At 36.2% G+C, this 18,451-nt stretch overlaps 1 protein-coding gene across 7 annotated transcripts in view; it reads left to right on the top strand.

The window, feature by feature from the left end:
• The window catches only part of CACNA2D1 (calcium voltage-gated channel auxiliary subunit alpha2delta 1), a 477,825-nt gene that overhangs the window by 345,703 nt on the left and 113,671 nt on the right, over positions 1–18,451 (top strand). For all 7 annotated transcript variants that reach the window (XM_041722688.1, XM_041722686.1, XM_041722687.1 and 4 more), the window contains exons 8-10: positions 9,973–10,042; positions 12,243–12,293; positions 14,629–14,728. In XM_041722688.1, coding sequence (XP_041578622.1) covers positions 9,973–10,042; positions 12,243–12,293; positions 14,629–14,728 — 221 coding nt within the window. The remainder of the gene's footprint in view (positions 1–9,972; positions 10,043–12,242; positions 12,294–14,628; positions 14,729–18,451) is intronic.

Here is an 18,451-nt window from a genome sequence, read left to right as displayed (position 1 = left end):
ATCAAGTTAGCACATTTTTATATCTGAATTATATCTCAATAAAAAAGATTAAATAAATGAATTTAGTCACAGACATAGATGTAAGGGTGACTTAACTTTTAGTTTGAGTGGAGTGATAATGTTGGCTCTGTTTGCTGAAAATACCAGAAGTACTTTTATTTGGGGAATAAAGTGGTGAGTTTGATTTAGAACAGTGATTATATATATATATATATATATATATATATATATATATATACACACACACACACACACACACATACCCACATGCATATACACATACATGTAGGGACAAAATATTATCTTGAAATTCTCAATTGATCCTAATTTATGGAGATGACTCATTTTTGTTGTCTTTTTGTATAACTCCTGTTACCAGAAGCTGTCTTATTTTTCACATATAAGGGTGGTTGTCATTGTTACTCCCTTTGCAATCAACTCTGGATCCAGTTATGCTTAAATTGATTAAGTGATTTATTTATTTATTTTTTACAGGAAAGAGTAGTTAAAAAGGATGTTAATATGAAGCTGGAAGCTGCTTGTAATGGATGGTGGATAACACTATGTATAAAGCATGAGAATAAGTATTGCTAAAAAGCTTCAGTTCCTCTTAACTTCAAAAACATATCTCCCTGGGGATCCCTGGGTGGCGTAGCGGTTTAGCGCCTGTCTTTGGCCCAGGGTGCGATCCTGGAGACCCGGGATCGAATCCCACGTCGGGCTCCCAGTGCATGGAGCCTGCTTCTCCCTCTGCCTATGTCTCTGCCTCTCTCTCTCTCTCTCTCTGTGACTATCATAAATAAAATTAAAAAAAAAAAAGATATCTCCCAGAATTCTGTTCTTTCTTTTATACATCGCTAAATTTCTATACCATATGCCATCCATTTTTAAAAATATTTTATTTATTCATGAGAGACACAGAGAGAGAGGCAGAGACACAGGCAGAGGGACAAGCAGGCTCCATGCAGGGAGCCCGATGCGGGAGTCGATCCCAGGACCCCGGGATCGTGCCCTGGGCCGAAGGCAGACACTCAACCTCTGAGCCACCCAGGTGTCCTGCCATCCATTTTTATATACATAGAAAAATCTTTGCTATGTAATTCATTTTCATGTTCACTATATGTTAAGAAAAATTAGACTCTTTGTAAAAAATCAGATGTCTTTCTAAGCACTTCTGTTAAGTACACCAAATTAAAAAAAAAATAAGAAACATGTTATTGTCAACATTATTTAAGACTTATTGACTTAGAACAAGAGGCAACTTGTTCTTGTAGAATCATAATTTTTTGTTTTTGTGAATATATCAATATTATCTCATTGGATTTGTTTACTTACAAACATGGGCAATTTTTTGTCAGAGTTCACATTTTCTCTATGTAGCATATATCTGAAATTATTCTCCAGTAGATATTCGTCTTTATAGAACTTGGGTTTTCGAGCTTATTTCTGAGCCACAGCTAGTAACTACTTAGGGGCCATCTAAGTGATTAAGGTGTTGTGTACTGTTTACTTTATTGAATATTCCAGTTAACGCACAACTTGTGTGATATATGCTGCTCCTGCTGACAAATAGCCCTCTTTGTTAAATGAAAACGTTTTACGTAGGTTATCTGGCATCGGTAGAATTACCAGCGAATCACTTTGTAATAAGTGCTTTTATTCTGAAAACTAGTGATTTGTCCTGGGCTCTGATACATTGTATCTGCATGCGAGTTAGTGCTGCTTATTTATCTGTAAGTTAGAGAAATGTCTGGACATACTGCATGGTGGCAGCAAAGGCACTCTCAGGCCCAAACAGTGATATCATCTGAACATCAAGTCTCATCGCTCAGTCACTAAGTTAAAATCCCAAAACAATTTCATTAATTGAATCAATATTATCCAGTGTGGGTTGGAAGGGGGGAAAATGGTAAGAAAAGCAAACATCCTGTTTCTAAGGAAGGCAAGATATCCTAAGAATTCAAATACTAGAAGGAGTGATTTCTGCTCTGGAGGAGCTGACAGGTGGGAGAAAAAATTATAAACACCTTAAATTAAAATGCAATGCAAAGAGATAGCTGATCAGTATATTAACAAGTTATCTGAAATACAATTTATTTTTTTTATTTTTTAAAAGATTTTGTTTATTCATGAGAGACAGAGAGAGAAAGGCAGAGACACAGAGAGAGGGAGAAGCAGGCTCCATGCAGGGAGCCCGATGTGGAACTTGATCCTAGGACCCCAGGATCATGCCCTGAGCCGAAGGCAGATGCTCAACCATTGAACCACCCAGGCATCCCTAAAACACAATTTAAGTTATGAGTTCTCAAGTAAAATTATACAGTCTAGCATTGTTTACTTGGTGACATCTGGGTCTCTGACTGTGGGCTTCAGATCATTCCAAGACTCTGACCCAATGTCCATCTCCAGTTTTATTTACTATACATTTCAGCCTTGATCACGTGCTCTTACATTGCCCTTTTCTCTCCTTTATTTGTTTTTCTCTACAATCTACCTTTGCTTTTCATATGTCTTAATACTTTGATGCTAGAGCTCCATCTGTGGTCATAGGCATCTTATCAATCATTTAAGATAGATTATAAGCACCACCTTTCATGTGAAAGCTTTCCCAAAAGCAATCCTTCTTTACTTTGTTTTGTCAAAGAACTTGTTTTTTGTCTCAGTTATTATAATAGCTATCAAATTTTATCTTTCTTCTGAATTTATTTTGTATGTATTCTTTTTAAGAAACATTGCAGTGTAACTGCTGGTAGCAATGGCTATGCACACGCACGTGTGTGTGTGTGTGTGTGTGTGTGTGTAGTGAATAATAAGTATTTGTTAAAGTAACAGGTACTAGAACTGGAAACAAGTATCAGAATATAACTAAAGAGAAGTTTCTAAATAAAATGAAACAAGGACAAAACACAGATGGAAAGCACCAAGAACATAGTGTTCCAATTATCTAGGTCCCTGCCTGTACACCTTTCTCATCTACACCCTTGATCTATGCCAGTGTTCTCTATGGGGTTTCTGGAATGACCTCATATAGTCCTTTTTTTTTTTAGATTCCAGGAAATTTTATTGACTATTACAGCAGTCTGCATCATTGGGGATGGAGTAGGATGGGGAAATGGTATGATGTTCCAAGCCCTAGTCATAGGAATGTGCTTGTAAGCAGCTAAAATCCAAGTACATCTTATAATAATCTATTTTGAAAATCTCTCTATAATCAGTTCCAGTGACCCAGTGATACCGTTTTTTAATATTCACATGATTGCCCATTGTGTGCCAACTTAATTCAAAGTGTTGTGTGTATAAGTCCTTGAACGTTAACTATAAACCCTTGGAAGTAAGAAATAGGAATCATTACTCTCATTTTACTAAATAACATTAAGTAATGTGTCCAGTGAAAAATCAAGGTGGGCTAGCTCCAAACTCATTTGTGAAGTTCTACACTCGGCTGTTTCCAATCAGACAAGACCATTTTGAAGGACAGCTAAGAGAATAGGCTCTTCCTATGATGGTGCCTCCTGTGCCTCCCAGTCCTACCTGCTGCCTGTGCATCTCATTGGTGGCTGTGTGTGATAAAGCTTCCGTCATTGAGCTTTTGAAAAACTTGATTGGGAAATGACAATTGTTTGGGGACCAGAATGTGTGTCCCCAAATTCAATATTGTTAGATGAAAGATGAAGACATGAAAATTAGCTAGATTTTAGTAATAGAAATATACAAGCAATAAGCAGTTTCCTCACAGCCAAAATAATACTCTAAGAAGATAGAGGAGTATAAGAAAAAACAGTGAAGTGGATTTCAAAGACTTTGTGAAGCATTTGCTTCCTTTATGTTCAGGTCTGTGTAATGGGGTAGAGTTCTGACTTCTTTCAGATTATTGATTCAGTTACTTAAACAATGGCTAATGTGACAGAAACTGTATATTTCTCTCAGGTTAAACTCTTACCTAATAGGTAGATGAGTTGTAGAGCCAGTGTGGTCCATCTACCTGCCATTCCTTAGGTCCTGGGCCTCATCTGTATGACCAAAACTGGATTGGTACCACTACATTTATAGTTTAGGTGGGAAAAAAGGGAAAACTCTGTGGAAGGCAAGCAGCATGACCATAAAAGTTGTAAATGTATCATATCTCAATGCTCTTAACTAGAATTTCATCACATGGCCACATCGTGGTAAGAGACACAGAAATATAGTTTCTTGTAGGTAATCACCTAAAACTTGAGGTGGTACTGTTACTAAGAGAATGGGGAAAAAGAGTATCGTAAAGCCCTGTCACAGGCTGTCCCTCTGTCATCCCAGTATCTGTGTGTTTTTCACCCCAACACATAGAACACACCCACCATCTTTCCATAGAAGATGATCCAGAGCCCCAGCAAGTTAGTACATCCAGGTAAGAACCCAGGATCTCTGGGTGACATGAAATTCTCCCATGAAATATCATGTGGATATTACTTTTCCTAATTGGACTGTTTATACAGCAGAGTACCAGTCATTCCTTCTACCCTGTTGCCATTATTGCCCAGGTATCTTACACACAAGGATACTGTCTTCTGGATGGCCACCGTAAAAATCCCATTTGAAAAGAGAGAGTAGGAAATACAGAGCAGTCACAGGTTTGTAGTATATTTTACAGCTCCTCGGATAAGAAACCCAAAGACCCCCTACTCTCAGATAAAGAAAATTCCTGGGCTAGCCCATGTGCCTGCTCCTGGTAGTGTTCTCTGGGGGTGTCCTTCTGTCTGTCCTTCTGTCTGTATCCTCTGACACATCCAAAGAGGGTCGTGCTTGAGCATCAACAGTTCACATATCCTGCTCTTTCTGCAGCAGGTCTAGAGCCCCAAACTTGCTTTTGGGTTACAACCATGACAAGATTTCTGCAGTCTAGCTTTGGTAACACAAATAGCATAAAAAAATAGTGAGTTGGCTTCTACTTATTTTCTTCTATGAGTTTCCTGTGCTAGCAATCTCAGTCCTAAGATGTAGTACACCAGTCATTCTTTTAAAAAAAATTATTTGAGAGAGGGAGAGAGAAAAAAATATGGGGTAGGAGAGTGGCAGAGGGAGAACAAATGTCCAGCAGACTCCCCACTGAGCACAGAGCATGAGTCAGGGCTCTATCCCATGACCATGAGATCATGACTCCAGCGGAAATCACAAGTTGATTGTGTAACTAACTGACTGAGCTATTTAGGTGCCCCAGTCTAGAAATCATTCTTAAATCCAACATCTTTTTTTATATTTACTGGGTTCTGACCTTAACCCATCTTCATCTCTCTCATTTTAAATATGGCTTACTCAAAACACTGCTGAAAACAGAAAGTTCATTGTTAGAGTAGTGGACATTACTCATATTTCAGTGGTCCATCTGCACCTGTGGCCAAGGCTCCTAGCTGCCTTCCACAGTTGTGTCTTCTCATTCTATTGTGAAATTTTGCCTTTGGAAATAAATGATGCCTGGCCAGGAAATAATAGTTGTCAGACCTCCTCTGTGTCTATGCAGCACCAGTAGTATATCAGTGATAGTAACAGGTGTCAACTCAAGCCTCAGATTGTTGTGACTTGGGTATGCCTTCTCCATACTTCCTAAGTGACTTTAGAAACCAAGTGCCAAAGAAGGCAGAAGTGCCACCAGCTGTAGGCCATTGAATACTGGCTTGAAGCAGAATCTATGCCTCTGGGGCTAGGAATTAACTTAGGCTGTCGTCACGTGAGATGAGCTTTGTGCTAATAAGCAAGATTTGAGATGTTCATTAGGTTATTTTGTGTTACCATAAGGGATAGAGACTTCTTTTTCCATGTTTTGGGTATTTCCCAGGTTAAAAGTTTTACTGGATAACAGAGCCCATTTTGTAACACAGAATCTGAAGAGGCCAGCTATTTGCCTTTCTAGATTCTCTGGCCTTTCCATGTGGGTACATAACCCTCAGCCTGTTAATGAGACTCATCCTGGACCCTCATATGGGAGCCGTGATATAAATTAGAGAATGTGGAGAATTCATTTTGGGACAGTAGTATTTGGGCAGCAACATTCAGATTCCTGGAAATGTTATGAGCCATACACTACACATTTATTTAATTGATTGGGGCTTAAAAACAGTTCAAACTCATTATCATGGCTTACAATTCAGAACCATCACTAATAATCCGTAAGAGATAACTGAGGCAAGCTCAAAGTAATGATCCACATAACACCAATTAGATCCAGTCCTTAGGACCAGGGTTGGGTTCTAAGGCATTTTTGAATATGTGAAGTTTACTTTTTTTCTTTTCAAGTGACCAAAAATGCACAATATATTAGAATTAGAAAAGTGCTGTTGCACTCATTAATGGGAAATGCAATTAGCTGTCATTTGAAGTGGTGTTTCTATCAAGAGAATCAGCCCTCAATTCATTATGTGCTTTATTATTTCCTAGCAGCTGAAATGAAAAACTGTACCCATATTATTTTTAGAGCATATTAACCAGAAAATGGCTCTACAATCTGCATACTTTCTCAAGAATATTTCTCTAACTCACATTTCAATATTCTGAGTAATCATGCAGTTAAATACCTTTTGAAGTCAGTGATTTAATAGTTAGCATAGCACGCCCCAAATATCATGTGAGGTAGAATTGTCCCACAGATTTGACCAAAGACACGCCCACAGCTCATTTTTGTATAGAGAAAACATTCTGATAAACATCCTCACCGTTAAGCATGGCATTCAAAAGTAAGATGCCCACATTTTGGACTCTACTTCTTACTCCTGTCATCCCAAAATCTTAGTCGAAAGCTAAAGTCAGTTAAAATGAACACCATTTTGCTTTTCTACAGGAATTTTAGCAGCTCCAGTTTCCTCTCAAAACACATATCTTTCATTATGAATCATTAAGAATCTGATTATTTCAGGCAATTTCAGTGTATGGGTATTATCTTCTTTACTATTTGACCATCTGCAATTCTAAGGCTCTATAAATAATGTACCACTTAAATGCTACAATGGGATTTTACAACAGATTAATTGGTAATATCACAGAAGAAAGTACATTGTTTAATTTTATCATAATGTAAATATCTTAATTTAGTATAATCAAGGGATATTTCCTAATAGTAAATATCTCAGAAGACTTCTAAGAGAATATTCTTAATATTTTTAATATGTAAATGATCTAATTTTATAAACCATATTAAAATTTAATAGTCTGGCTCATACTATAAATTGCAAACCTTTTTGCTGTCTTTAAAGATACCAATTTTATGGAGCATAGAACCACATATCACAGTTAATTTCACTTAGCAATTATACCAAAAACAAATTTTAGATGAATGTTGTCTGCAGAGATTTTAGAAATCTAACTTAAACATGACCTTCAAATTTCAGTTTCAAGTCACTTCACAAATTCATTGTTTAACCATTTCCAGCTCATGGTGGTTGTGGGGTTAGCAGTGCTGCCTAATGTCACTTCCGTCATCTATCTCTCTCAATCATTTCTAACAGTCTGAATCCAATCAGGAGAGAAAACATAATATTTTAAACAGGGAAAAAATTTTTTTTTGGAACTTGGAAAAAATTTGTTTTGATTTTAAACTTTTAAGAAAAATTATTTATTCATGAGAGACGCAGAGAAACAGAGACACAGGCAGACAGAGGGAAAAGCAGGCTCTCTGCAGGGAACCTGATGCAGGACTTGATCCCAGGACCCTGGGATATCTCCATGAGCCAAAGGCAGATGCTCAACCGCTGAGCCACCCAGATGCCCCCAAAGTTAATATTTTTGAATAACGAATTGTTATAACAGGGATTGGCAGATTGACTAGAAGTAAAGATCACTCTGAATAAAATAGGAATACCAGGTATGGTATTATATAATGTAATATGTAATAACAACAAACCCTGGAATTGAGATAGAGAGCCTGAGGAAGCAACCTCAATCCCCCTGTGCTTCTGGACTGAAATCCAGATTTTATTTATTTATTTGGGAGAGAGCACGTTGATCACACAGAGCCAGAGGAGGGGCAGAGGGAGAAGAAGCAGAAGCACACTCCTTGCTGAGCAGGGAACCAGACACAGGGCTTGATCCCTGGGATCATGACCTGAGCCAAAGGCAGACCCTTAACTGACTGAGCCACCGACCCCCCAAGATCCCGATCTTCGTATACAGACTGGTCATGGCCCACCAAATGACTGAAAGGTTGCTGTGGTGTCATGCGAGAATGGTTTGCTGGTAATTCATCTTTTCGGGTTCAAAATGTCTCATCAGAGGCACCCCACGACAAAAGTAGTCAGGGTGTACTGCTGGCCAGTTTTTGCTGGAGAATCTGAGAGCCCTACAAAAGTTACCCAAGCTGCAGGAGTTGAGCTCTGGAGAATACAATGCCCTGCAGGAGCCAGCCACCAGGAAAGCTTCACATGCTCCAAGGGCCTTTCAGCAAACAAATCTGAAGCAGGAAGCAAAAACACCTTTCTCTTTGAGTGTCTCTCTTTCATCATCTGCTGACAAAGCTTAAAATTGTGCTCCTTGGTAAAAGAAAAAATATTTAAAGACCCCAGATCCATTTTCATAGAGCAAGATAAATGGGTGAGTTTGGAGCTGGTAGTATAAATGGCAAAACATTGTACTGAAAGGATATCATTCACTTCAATTTGTAGTTATCACCCAGACCCTAGCATGGGGAGTCAGGTATTATAGAGGACTAGTTGAAAGTGAACTGGCATGTCTACCAGCGTGCTCATTGCTTTATTCCAGTGCTACCACAAAAACAAAAGCAAAGTGAAATGTTATTTCACTGGCTAGAAGTTTTCTTGCAAGTGCAGATTGTAGGAATAAAAGTAAACTTATCCTTTTGTTAGCATTGACTATATTATAAGTGGTTGTTGGAGGAGTGCTGTATTTGAACTGCTTATATAAATTGGTTAGTATTTTAAAATGAATGCTATTTTATAATGTAGTCACTAATGAGAAAGATATTTTATAGGTAAGGAGAGGCTCAGAAGTTATTTTTTTATGTATCCTAATTGGCCAAATTATCGTAGATGGCTAATAAATCTGGTTCACGGTAAAGATTTCCATAGTTTGCAATAAAGAAAAACGCAAAATAGATTGGAAGGTATAGGTCATGAGAATTATTATGGAAATCTTCCTAAGAGTCATATGTTCAAGGGGAGGACATTTTCAGCATAAAATTATCATCTGATTTATTAACATTTATTATTCTCCATTAGGTCTAAGTTGTGCGTGTATGTGTGTGTGTAAAGCATTTAATTTTAAATAAAGTGTTAGATTTGGTTAAAATAAGTATAAATAATTGCATTTAAAAATCAATGGAAAAAAAAAAATCAATGGAGTTAGACAATTTTTTCCCTGATGATTGCAAAATGACACAGGATTCCTGAATTTGTACTTGAATTATTTCAAATCACTCAAATAAATTTAAGGAAAAAAGTTTTTCATGGATTTATTTTAATTCTACTTTAACCTTTTAATTATAATCTCAAAGATGTTCTGGCCGTTATCAAATATGTGAATAATAAGGTTAAAAGTCATCCTATTACATAACAATTCAAGTGAAACAAGTGTCTTTTTATAGATCAAGATAGTATGACATTGAATGAAAATATAAAAATTAAGTAATTGAAAGTACAGTTTCCATTAGTGGCAAATGATTTTCTTTTAAGGAAAATTTTTGTGTTAGTAGAGGGAAAGTATAAAAGGTATAATCTCTGAACACCTAGGAAAACTTGTAAGTTAGCATCCAGAAAATCTCTGTGTTTACAAGTCATTTATGAAACAATGTGAAAAAAGAAAATTGACGTATATTAACTTTCTTTTATACTGTTGTGTTGTTTTCCATTTTAAGTAACTCATATTTTAACTATTGCTCTGGTAAGTGGAATGTGTCAGTAGAGTTTTGTAACTTTTGAAAATATCTTTCTAGATCATATGTAATATTTTGATTTATTTATTTATTTTTTAAGTTTCATTTTCTCTCTCTTTTAGCTTCTCCATGGGTTGATAACAGTAGAACTCCAAACAAGATTGATCTTTATGATGTACGGAGAAGACCATGGTAAGAATTTTTAGGTAGTCATAAAAAGGTAAACTAGACAAAGCAAGTTACTTTTTTTTTTGTTAAAAAGTTGAAAAGGCATCTTTCTATTTCAGAATAATATTGTCTAATTATTTTAAAGAGCTCTGGTGTTTGTTTTTTTTCTTCTGATAAATAAGTACTGTTAAATCTCAATGAAGATAATGAGTTTAAGTGAGCAAATAATAATGAAAATTGTTGAAATGATTTATCAAATGATTTCAAATGGACTAGTTTTAAGTTTTATATTCAATGTCATCTCTAAATCTCTTTTAGCTGGTGGGGATTTCTATTGAAAAGCTCCCAGTTTGCTTGGTGTAGAGCTCTAATGAAGTGTCTAGATGTAGGAGAAGACAGTTTGCCTCTGGCAGTGAACTAATGAGAACTGGCCCCAAGGTAAAAGCTGCCCCTAGTTATGGTCACATAGCTTAGGTTTCATTTTCCCAATAGGAAGCCATTTTTATTCCTTACTAATAAAGCAACTCATTCTCCTAACATATATCTCAAAAAAATACCAGATAGCTCATGATTGCACTCACTAGGAAACAACTATTAAACTTGTTCATTTTATTTCCATTTTTAAAAAATGTATTGAGTCTGTGGCTGTGTCTTTTTTTTATGAATTCGCATTTTATATAATTTACTGCTTTGTAACCAATTCTTTCATATCAACACCTTTGAATGCTTATGCCTAAGAGAGATAACTAGCGTCGTTTTAGAAGCATGATTATATGGTAGCTTATTTTGAAAATCCCTTATTATTGGACATTTTCATTATTTCTAACTTTTTGCTAGAGTTTAAACAAATTCCAAGATTCATGATGATTGGTTCAAAGAAATATACTTAAGACTTTTATAATGTCCTGTTAAGCATTCCAGTATCAATTTACTGAACACTAGCCACATATAATAGTACTAGATATTATTAATCCACATAATATTCTAAAAAATATTTCTCTAGGTTTGGTGGCCCTCAAGCTTTGAGTTGCTGAATGAAGACTGAGACTATGATATCACATAGATTGGGTTTAGGAACTTGTTTTGGGGGGAACCTTAGAACCAAGGTGCCAACCTGTTATCCTGTCCTCTCATCTCCCATAGAGAAGCATGCCAGGAATACTTAAGATGCTGGACATAAACTACATTTGCCTTCCATTGGAATATCCTGGCAGACCGGCCCCTTTCACCTTCTTGCAGAGAAAGGGACTTGGTGCACATTATAAACTGTCTCATGAACACATAGTCCTGAGTAGATACTCACTGTGTTGGATGTCTGAAAACGAATTGGTAGGTTTTCCAGTAGGCTTTTGAAAAGGTAGATTTAGTCGAGGGCAAATAGGCCTCAGAAATAACTAAAAAGTCCAGTTCAGGTTCAGCTCTTCCTGGTAGGTAAGTCAACCCTCCCTCCCCCACACTCCATCAGACGATGTCCAGGCAGCATAAACTTTGGGAATCATTCGCCTGCAATTGTTTCTGTCTTCTACAGTCACTAAACTGTCTGAACACAACTCCCCTAGATTTGCTTTACTAGGCGGGGCTTCTGAATCTGTAGGGCTGGGGTTCCGTGTGAGAAACAGCATTTTGGACTGGTTCTCCAGGTGATTCTTGGACACTCTAAAGTTCTGAGAGGCACAACTTGAAACTCATGGTAATATTATATGTTAGTCTGTTTTAAGTTACTTCATTATCCCTTTGTATTATCCCTTAGTATCTCTTGTCTGTTGGTATTTGCTTTTTCACATTCCTAGACCACCTGGCTATTTCTGTGTTTATTTATTTATTTTTTTTGCATTGAAAAATAGGACAAAATCTTATAATTCCCTAGAGGGAGTTTCAAAACCCACAGTCAATAAATTGTAGTGTAGGTATATATATATATATACCTTTTACATCCAGGAGTTAATTTCTTTTGCTTCTAATATTAGAACACATTTCTTGATCTTTTGTTATATCTGTGAAACATATTTTAAATATTCTGCCTCTGACATCTCTATTATGTTAAATATAGCTTTTTGAAAATCAGCATTGTAGAATTTTGAATGAAAGCACATTGTCTGCTGAGATTGAATGGGAGTAGGGTCTTGGTTGGAAAATATCTAAGAAATCAATAAATAACAATTCAAAACATACCAATGTTTAATATTTTTCAAGAGAAAAAATATTCATATGGTATTTGTTTCAGGTATATCCAAGGAGCTGCATCGCCTAAAGATATGCTTATCCTGGTTGATGTGTGAGTAGTTCAGTGTTCTATGTTTATATACTGAAAATATAGGGAGGATTTGAAGAAAACAGTAATGTGTTGGTACTAAGAAATAGGTTGAGAACAATTAAGATGATTTTTATATCCAGGTAATTATGAAAATATGAAGAATATATGTTGGAATTGAAAATTATGGCATAGTTCTAAAGTAATTTTTTGAACTTTTTTTGAAAAATTACTCATTTGTTTCTAATTTTTTTGCTTTATATTTTAAACAGGATTAAAGTATATGGTTGCTAAAATTTAGCAGTTCCTACTACCAAAAAAAAAAAAAAAAGACTTTGACACTTAGTCATTAATGATTCAAATAACTTGTAGGGATTGGCCACAAAAAGATAAATATCAAATACATTAAAGGCCAATTTAAGGAAAATGCTGATATATAGGAAGGAATTCCATGGGTTTTTCAATTGGTTATTTTGTTTATTTTTTACATTGCTACAGGTTAAGGGGTATTTGTGTGTAATCTTGTATTAAGATTTAAAATGAAATTGCAGAACATAGAAAAAAATTAGTTTTTAAGAGCAATACCAAAGAGTTAAAAACATGAGGTATAAAATGCTTATTTTCCCTGAGAAGAAAAGCTTTATCTTCTTATATTCTTTGCCACATTGGAAGAAAATCCAATGTTTTGTAGGCAGCTGAATCCATACCACAAGCTAGTATCAACATTTGAAAACATTTAAGAAATGATCTGAAGTAAACAAGTTATAAACCTATCACCTAGCCTGAGAAAGAGAAGATAAATGAATTCAGCACCTATAACTTACGTGCTGATTCCCATTTCATTTCTTAAGATGTATTTAAATCAGAACATATTTTAATTAAAGTATTGTGGCATTTCTATCATATGTTAATCCTTGATATTCTTCTTAGGTATAAATCTAAATGATGATTCAATATGTTAGAATCTCATTGAATTTATGGTAATTTCCAGAAATAATTTTTCATATTAAAATCATCAGAACCCATATGCATATCCCAGGATCAAAAATGCATATGAAGTTGAAATACCATTTTAAAAGATTATTTTGACAGACATGTCTGGAGGGTCTCCTATATACATTGGGATAATATAGAGAGAAAGATGAGTAAGTTGTCTCTCAAAAGAAATTCAAGTATTAGTGAGGCTAAACCGTATTCCCAAGTAACTAAAATAATTGTAGAAGGTGATAGATGTGAAGTATGACGTAGCACTAAGAGTCTACAGAAAAGGGCACTTTGATTTAAAGTGTCGGGGAAGACTTCATTAAGGAGATAAAATTAGAATTGATTCCTTCAAGCTAAGATTTCCCAAGGTGGGTGTGGGAGAGGAGAGGAGAAAGAAGGGAATTTCCACTGGAAGAAATGACAGGAATGAAGTGGCTTAGGTGAGAACATCTGGGGCAACTGTGTTGAGCAGATGGAAGAAAAGAGAGACAATGAAAGTTTCTGAATGCAGGGCTCCTGTGGTCACTGGCTAGTTAGTAGGTCACTGTGAGCTATTAATGGTATTAGGAGAAGGTGTGTTTCCAGAATTTTCACCTGTTTGCATGGGGAGGCGTGGAGACTAAGAGCTGGATAGAGTGGCTGATGCCCAAGCTCGGGGTCTTGAGGTAAGATGCACCTGATGCAGAGTGGAGAGAAGATGGAGAGGAGGCCACCTCCATGGGAACTGTGAAATGGAGTAGAAAAGGGAAGGAAGTTGTCTGAGTGGGTAGGAAAGTTGAGATGGAGGAGGAAGTTGGATGACTGAAATATCCAGCCTGGTTGGTACCAAGACCAGTAATAGGAAAATTATGTTTGGTAGCAATTTGGCATTTTGTACATTGAACCTGCAATTGTTTAACAGCCAGAAGTCTACAAGTGGGGAAAAGCTGAGAGCTCTAGAGATGAAGAAGGGGGGGTTAGCTGCCCCTTTCAGATGAGTCTCACAATTAGGTAAGTTTGCCGAGGATCAGAAAATATGTTAAAAAAGGAGAAGTAAAGACCAAACTCCTTCTGACATGGCTAACAGCTGGTATTCAGTATTTTCCGAATAAGCAAATATGCCACAAGTATCCACAGTTTCTTAAAATCAGCCTTGGACATGCAGTTTTCATCATTGTAGTTAGAAACATACACATTCTGATGCTAATAGGAAAGAGAAGAATCTTTTTAATTTACTTCTACTGTGTCTAAAATGTGATTTTCTCTACTAATTTTTAAAGTCAAAATTATATAAATATTATCTAAATGACCTAGGGTTAGTGCAAAAGTCTCCTTGGGCTGTCTGGAGTTCCTTAAATATGTACTTATGGATCTGCTTTTTTATTTATATATATAGGAGTGGAAGTGTTAGTGGACTGACACTTAAACTGATCCGAACATCTGTCTCCGAAATGTTGGAAACCCTCTCAGATGACGATTTTGTCAATGTTGCTTCAGTAAGTATAAGATGACTGCATTTTTGCTGAATTAATTCTCTAATTTATATTCCCCCCTCTAGATTTTAAATACTTCATAGTATTTTATCATTGATAGGCTGAGATATGTCGATCTATTATAAGACTATGTTACTGAGCTGCCCTATTCTCCAAAAACTTCCATGCTGAGATCCTTTTTGAATGTCTAAGGCTCTACCTAGGAGAGAAGCAATTAAAGTAATAATGAAAACAAAAACACTGCCGATAGTCTCCCTTTACTCAAAGGAGCTTGAACAGGTGCCGTGAACCCCTCTACTCACTGACATTATTGTAACCCCTAATAAGTAACAACTTGGAAGGATAATGATATGGCAATTTTCTGTTTAATACTCATTTTTTTTACACTGGACACATATCCATGATGCATTATGGTTTTTAAATTGAAGTATAATTAAGAAACAATGTTATATTAGTTTCGGGCATACATCATATTGATTCAGCGATTCTCTCCATTACTCAGTGCTCACAATGATAAGTACAGTCACCATCTGTCGCCATACAATGTTATGATAATATTGTTGACTATGTTCCCTGTGCTGTACTTTTCATCTCTGTGACCTATTTTTTTTATAATTGAAAGTGTGTACCTCTTAATCCCCTTTATCTATTTTACCCATTTCCTCCCCACCCACTCTCTTCTGGCAACCACCAGTTTCTTCTTTGTATTTAAGAGTCTGTCTTTTGTTTGTTCATTTGTTTTGTTTTTTAGATTCTACATATATGTGAAATTATATGGTATTTGTTTCTCTCCACCTGGCATTTCACTTAGCATAATACCTTTTAAGTATAGTCATGTTGTCCCGAATAGCAAAATGTCACACTGTTTGATGGCCGAGTCATATGCCATTGTGTGTGTTATGTGTGTGTGTATCTTGCTTGCATTGTCCTTATTCATTCATCTTTTGGTTGATACTTGGGTTAATTCCATATGTAGGATATTGAAGATAATGCTGCAACAAGCATAGGGGTGTGCATATATCTTTTTGAATTAGTGTTTTTATATTCTTTGAGTAAATACCTAGTAGTGGAATTACTGGATCCTATAGTTATCTGCTCTTAATTATTTGAGGAACTTCCATGTTGTTTTCTGCAGTGGCCGCACCAGTTTACATCCCCACCAATAATGCATGAAGGCTTCTTTTTCTCCATGTCCTTACCAACTTCTTGATACTTTTTTTGTCTTTTTCATGTTAGCCATTCTCACAGGTCTAAGGTGATAAAAAATTGCAGTTTGGATATACATTCCCTGATGATGAGTGATTTTGAGCATCTTTTCATGTGTTTGTTGGTCATCTCTATGCCTTTCTTGAAAAAATGTATTCAGGGCTTCTGCTCATTTTTAAATAGAATTGTTTGGTTTTTTATGTGTGATTTTTTTTTTTTTTGGAGGGAAGGGTTTTGGATTGTAGATGCTATATGTTTTGGTGTTAATCTCTTATTGGATATATCATTTTCAATATCTTCTCCCATTCAATAGGTGGTTTTTTTGTTTTGTTGTTGGTTTCCTTTGGTGTGCAGAAGTTTTGTATTTTAGTTTAGTACCAACAGTTTAGTTTTGCTTTCCCTTACCTGAAGAGGCATATCTAGAAAAATACTGCTAAATCCAATATCAAAGTGATTATACCTATATTTTCTTATAGGAGTTTTATGGTTTCAGGTCTCACATTTAGGTCTTAAATCCATTTTGAGTTTATTTTTGTGTATGGCACAAGAAAATGGCCCAGTATCATTCTTTAATCATTGTATATTCTTGCCTCTTTTGTCATTGATCAATTGCCCCTATAAGCAAGGGTTTATTTCTGGACTCTATGTTTTGTTCCATTGATCCATGTGTTTGTTTTTGTGACAGTGCCATACTATTCTGATTACTTTGTAGTATATCCTGAAATCTGAGATTGTGGTATCCCCAGATTTTTGTTCTACCTCAAGATTGCTTTGGCTCTCCAGGGTCTTTTGTGATTCCATATAAATTTTAGTGTTATTTGTTCCAGGTATGTAGAAAACTCCATGGATAATATGTATCCTACTAATCTTTATAATTATAATACTGTATTATGTATTCAAAGTGTTATTTATTAATGCAAGAACTAGTAGATATGTCAGTGTGCTATTTTAAATGTCCTATTTCCCAAGAACCATATTAGACCTTCTATGCAGAGCTAAAGAGTGTGAACTCTGAAGCAAATAAAATAGGACAAAAATGAATTTTACCACTCCTCACTTCAATTGATAGAATGTAGACAAGAAATCTCATGACCAGGGGTACCTGAGTGGCGCAGTTGGTCATATGACTGACTTTTGGTTTCAGCTCAGGTCATGATCTCAATGTTGTGAGATCAAGCCCTGCAATGGGCTCTGTGCAGAGTCTGCTTATGACTCTTTCTCACTCTCCCTCTGCCCCTTTCCCTCTTCCCACCCCACTGTGTCTCAGATAAATAACTAAATTTCATGACCATTTACTGGTGGATATAATTTCGCATTTCAAGTGGTTATATTCACAGAGATGAATGTGAACAAATTGTGGTGAAGTCATTTTGTATTGACTATAAAAGAACAGCTCTGTCCCTGAAATCACATGGGAGGGGGAGAAATTAAAACAACTTCCCTTCCCTGGAAGGGCACCTCTAGGAACAGAGTTGTCAGGGGAAGCACATACAATCTCTTTGTTAACCAGGGTTCCATGTAACTAAATGTATGATGTTTATAAGAGGAAAAAGACTTATAACCAAAATGCTTTTAGCGGGATGTCACTGGTTGAAGATAGTGAAAGAACCCAGGATCGAGGTGGCAAGACTTCCTAGATATGTCCCATGGGTAATATATGCAAGGAAGTCTTCAAATCTCTTTTTGAGACTTCTTTTCATCTGGGCCACATGTGTGTCTCCAGCATGGTAAGGCATGACTGAGTCTTTTAGTTTCTAGGGCTACCATAACAAAATACCACGGATTGCATAGTGGAAACTACAGAAGTTGATTTTCTCACTGTTCTGTAGGCTGGGTCAGTTTCTCCTGCTGCCTCCTTCCTTGGCTGGCAGATGGCAGCCCTGTTGCTGCCTTAGGTGGTCATCTGTCTGTACATGCCCATTCCTGGTGTCTCTTCTTCTTATATGGACACTGGTTCTATGAAATTATATCCTTATCCTAGTAGCCTAATTATGACTTAGCCATCTCTTTGAAGACCTTATCTTTGTTTTTTGTTTTGTTTTGTTTTGAAGACCTTATCTTTGAATACTGTTACATTCTGAGCTACAAGGAGTTTGGACTTTAACATATGAATTTGAGGGGGATACAATTCAGCCCATAATTCCTGGGGAAACACTCTCCAGTTCTAGATCTTTCTCTGCTTTCCCTTAACCTTTAGCAATCCTTTACCTTGTCTGTATCCGTGGTATTATTTAGTAAAACTTGATACTGCATAAGATCTGATTCATGCCAGTCTCAGTTAACACTCTGCTCAGTGTGTGAACTCACCATGTACTCAACAAAATGTGAACAGGTCACATGTAATGCTTGGTGTCTCAAATGATCACAAAAGTAGTTATTTGGTTTGATTTGTACATAAAATTATCATTCATTACAAAAGCATAAAAAAAGATAAAGTTGTAAAAAACATTAAACTTGGTATGGATTTGATCTATCTAATGAAATGTTTATAAAGCCAGCAGATATTAAATATAGTCAGTA

This window comes from Vulpes lagopus, chromosome 11 (assembly GCF_018345385.1).
Source record: "Vulpes lagopus strain Blue_001 chromosome 11, ASM1834538v1, whole genome shotgun sequence".
Taxonomy (NCBI): domain Eukaryota; kingdom Metazoa; phylum Chordata; class Mammalia; order Carnivora; family Canidae; genus Vulpes; species Vulpes lagopus.
The sequence above is the reverse complement of the archived record's forward strand: the minus strand, read 5'-3'. Positions and strand labels throughout refer to the sequence as shown.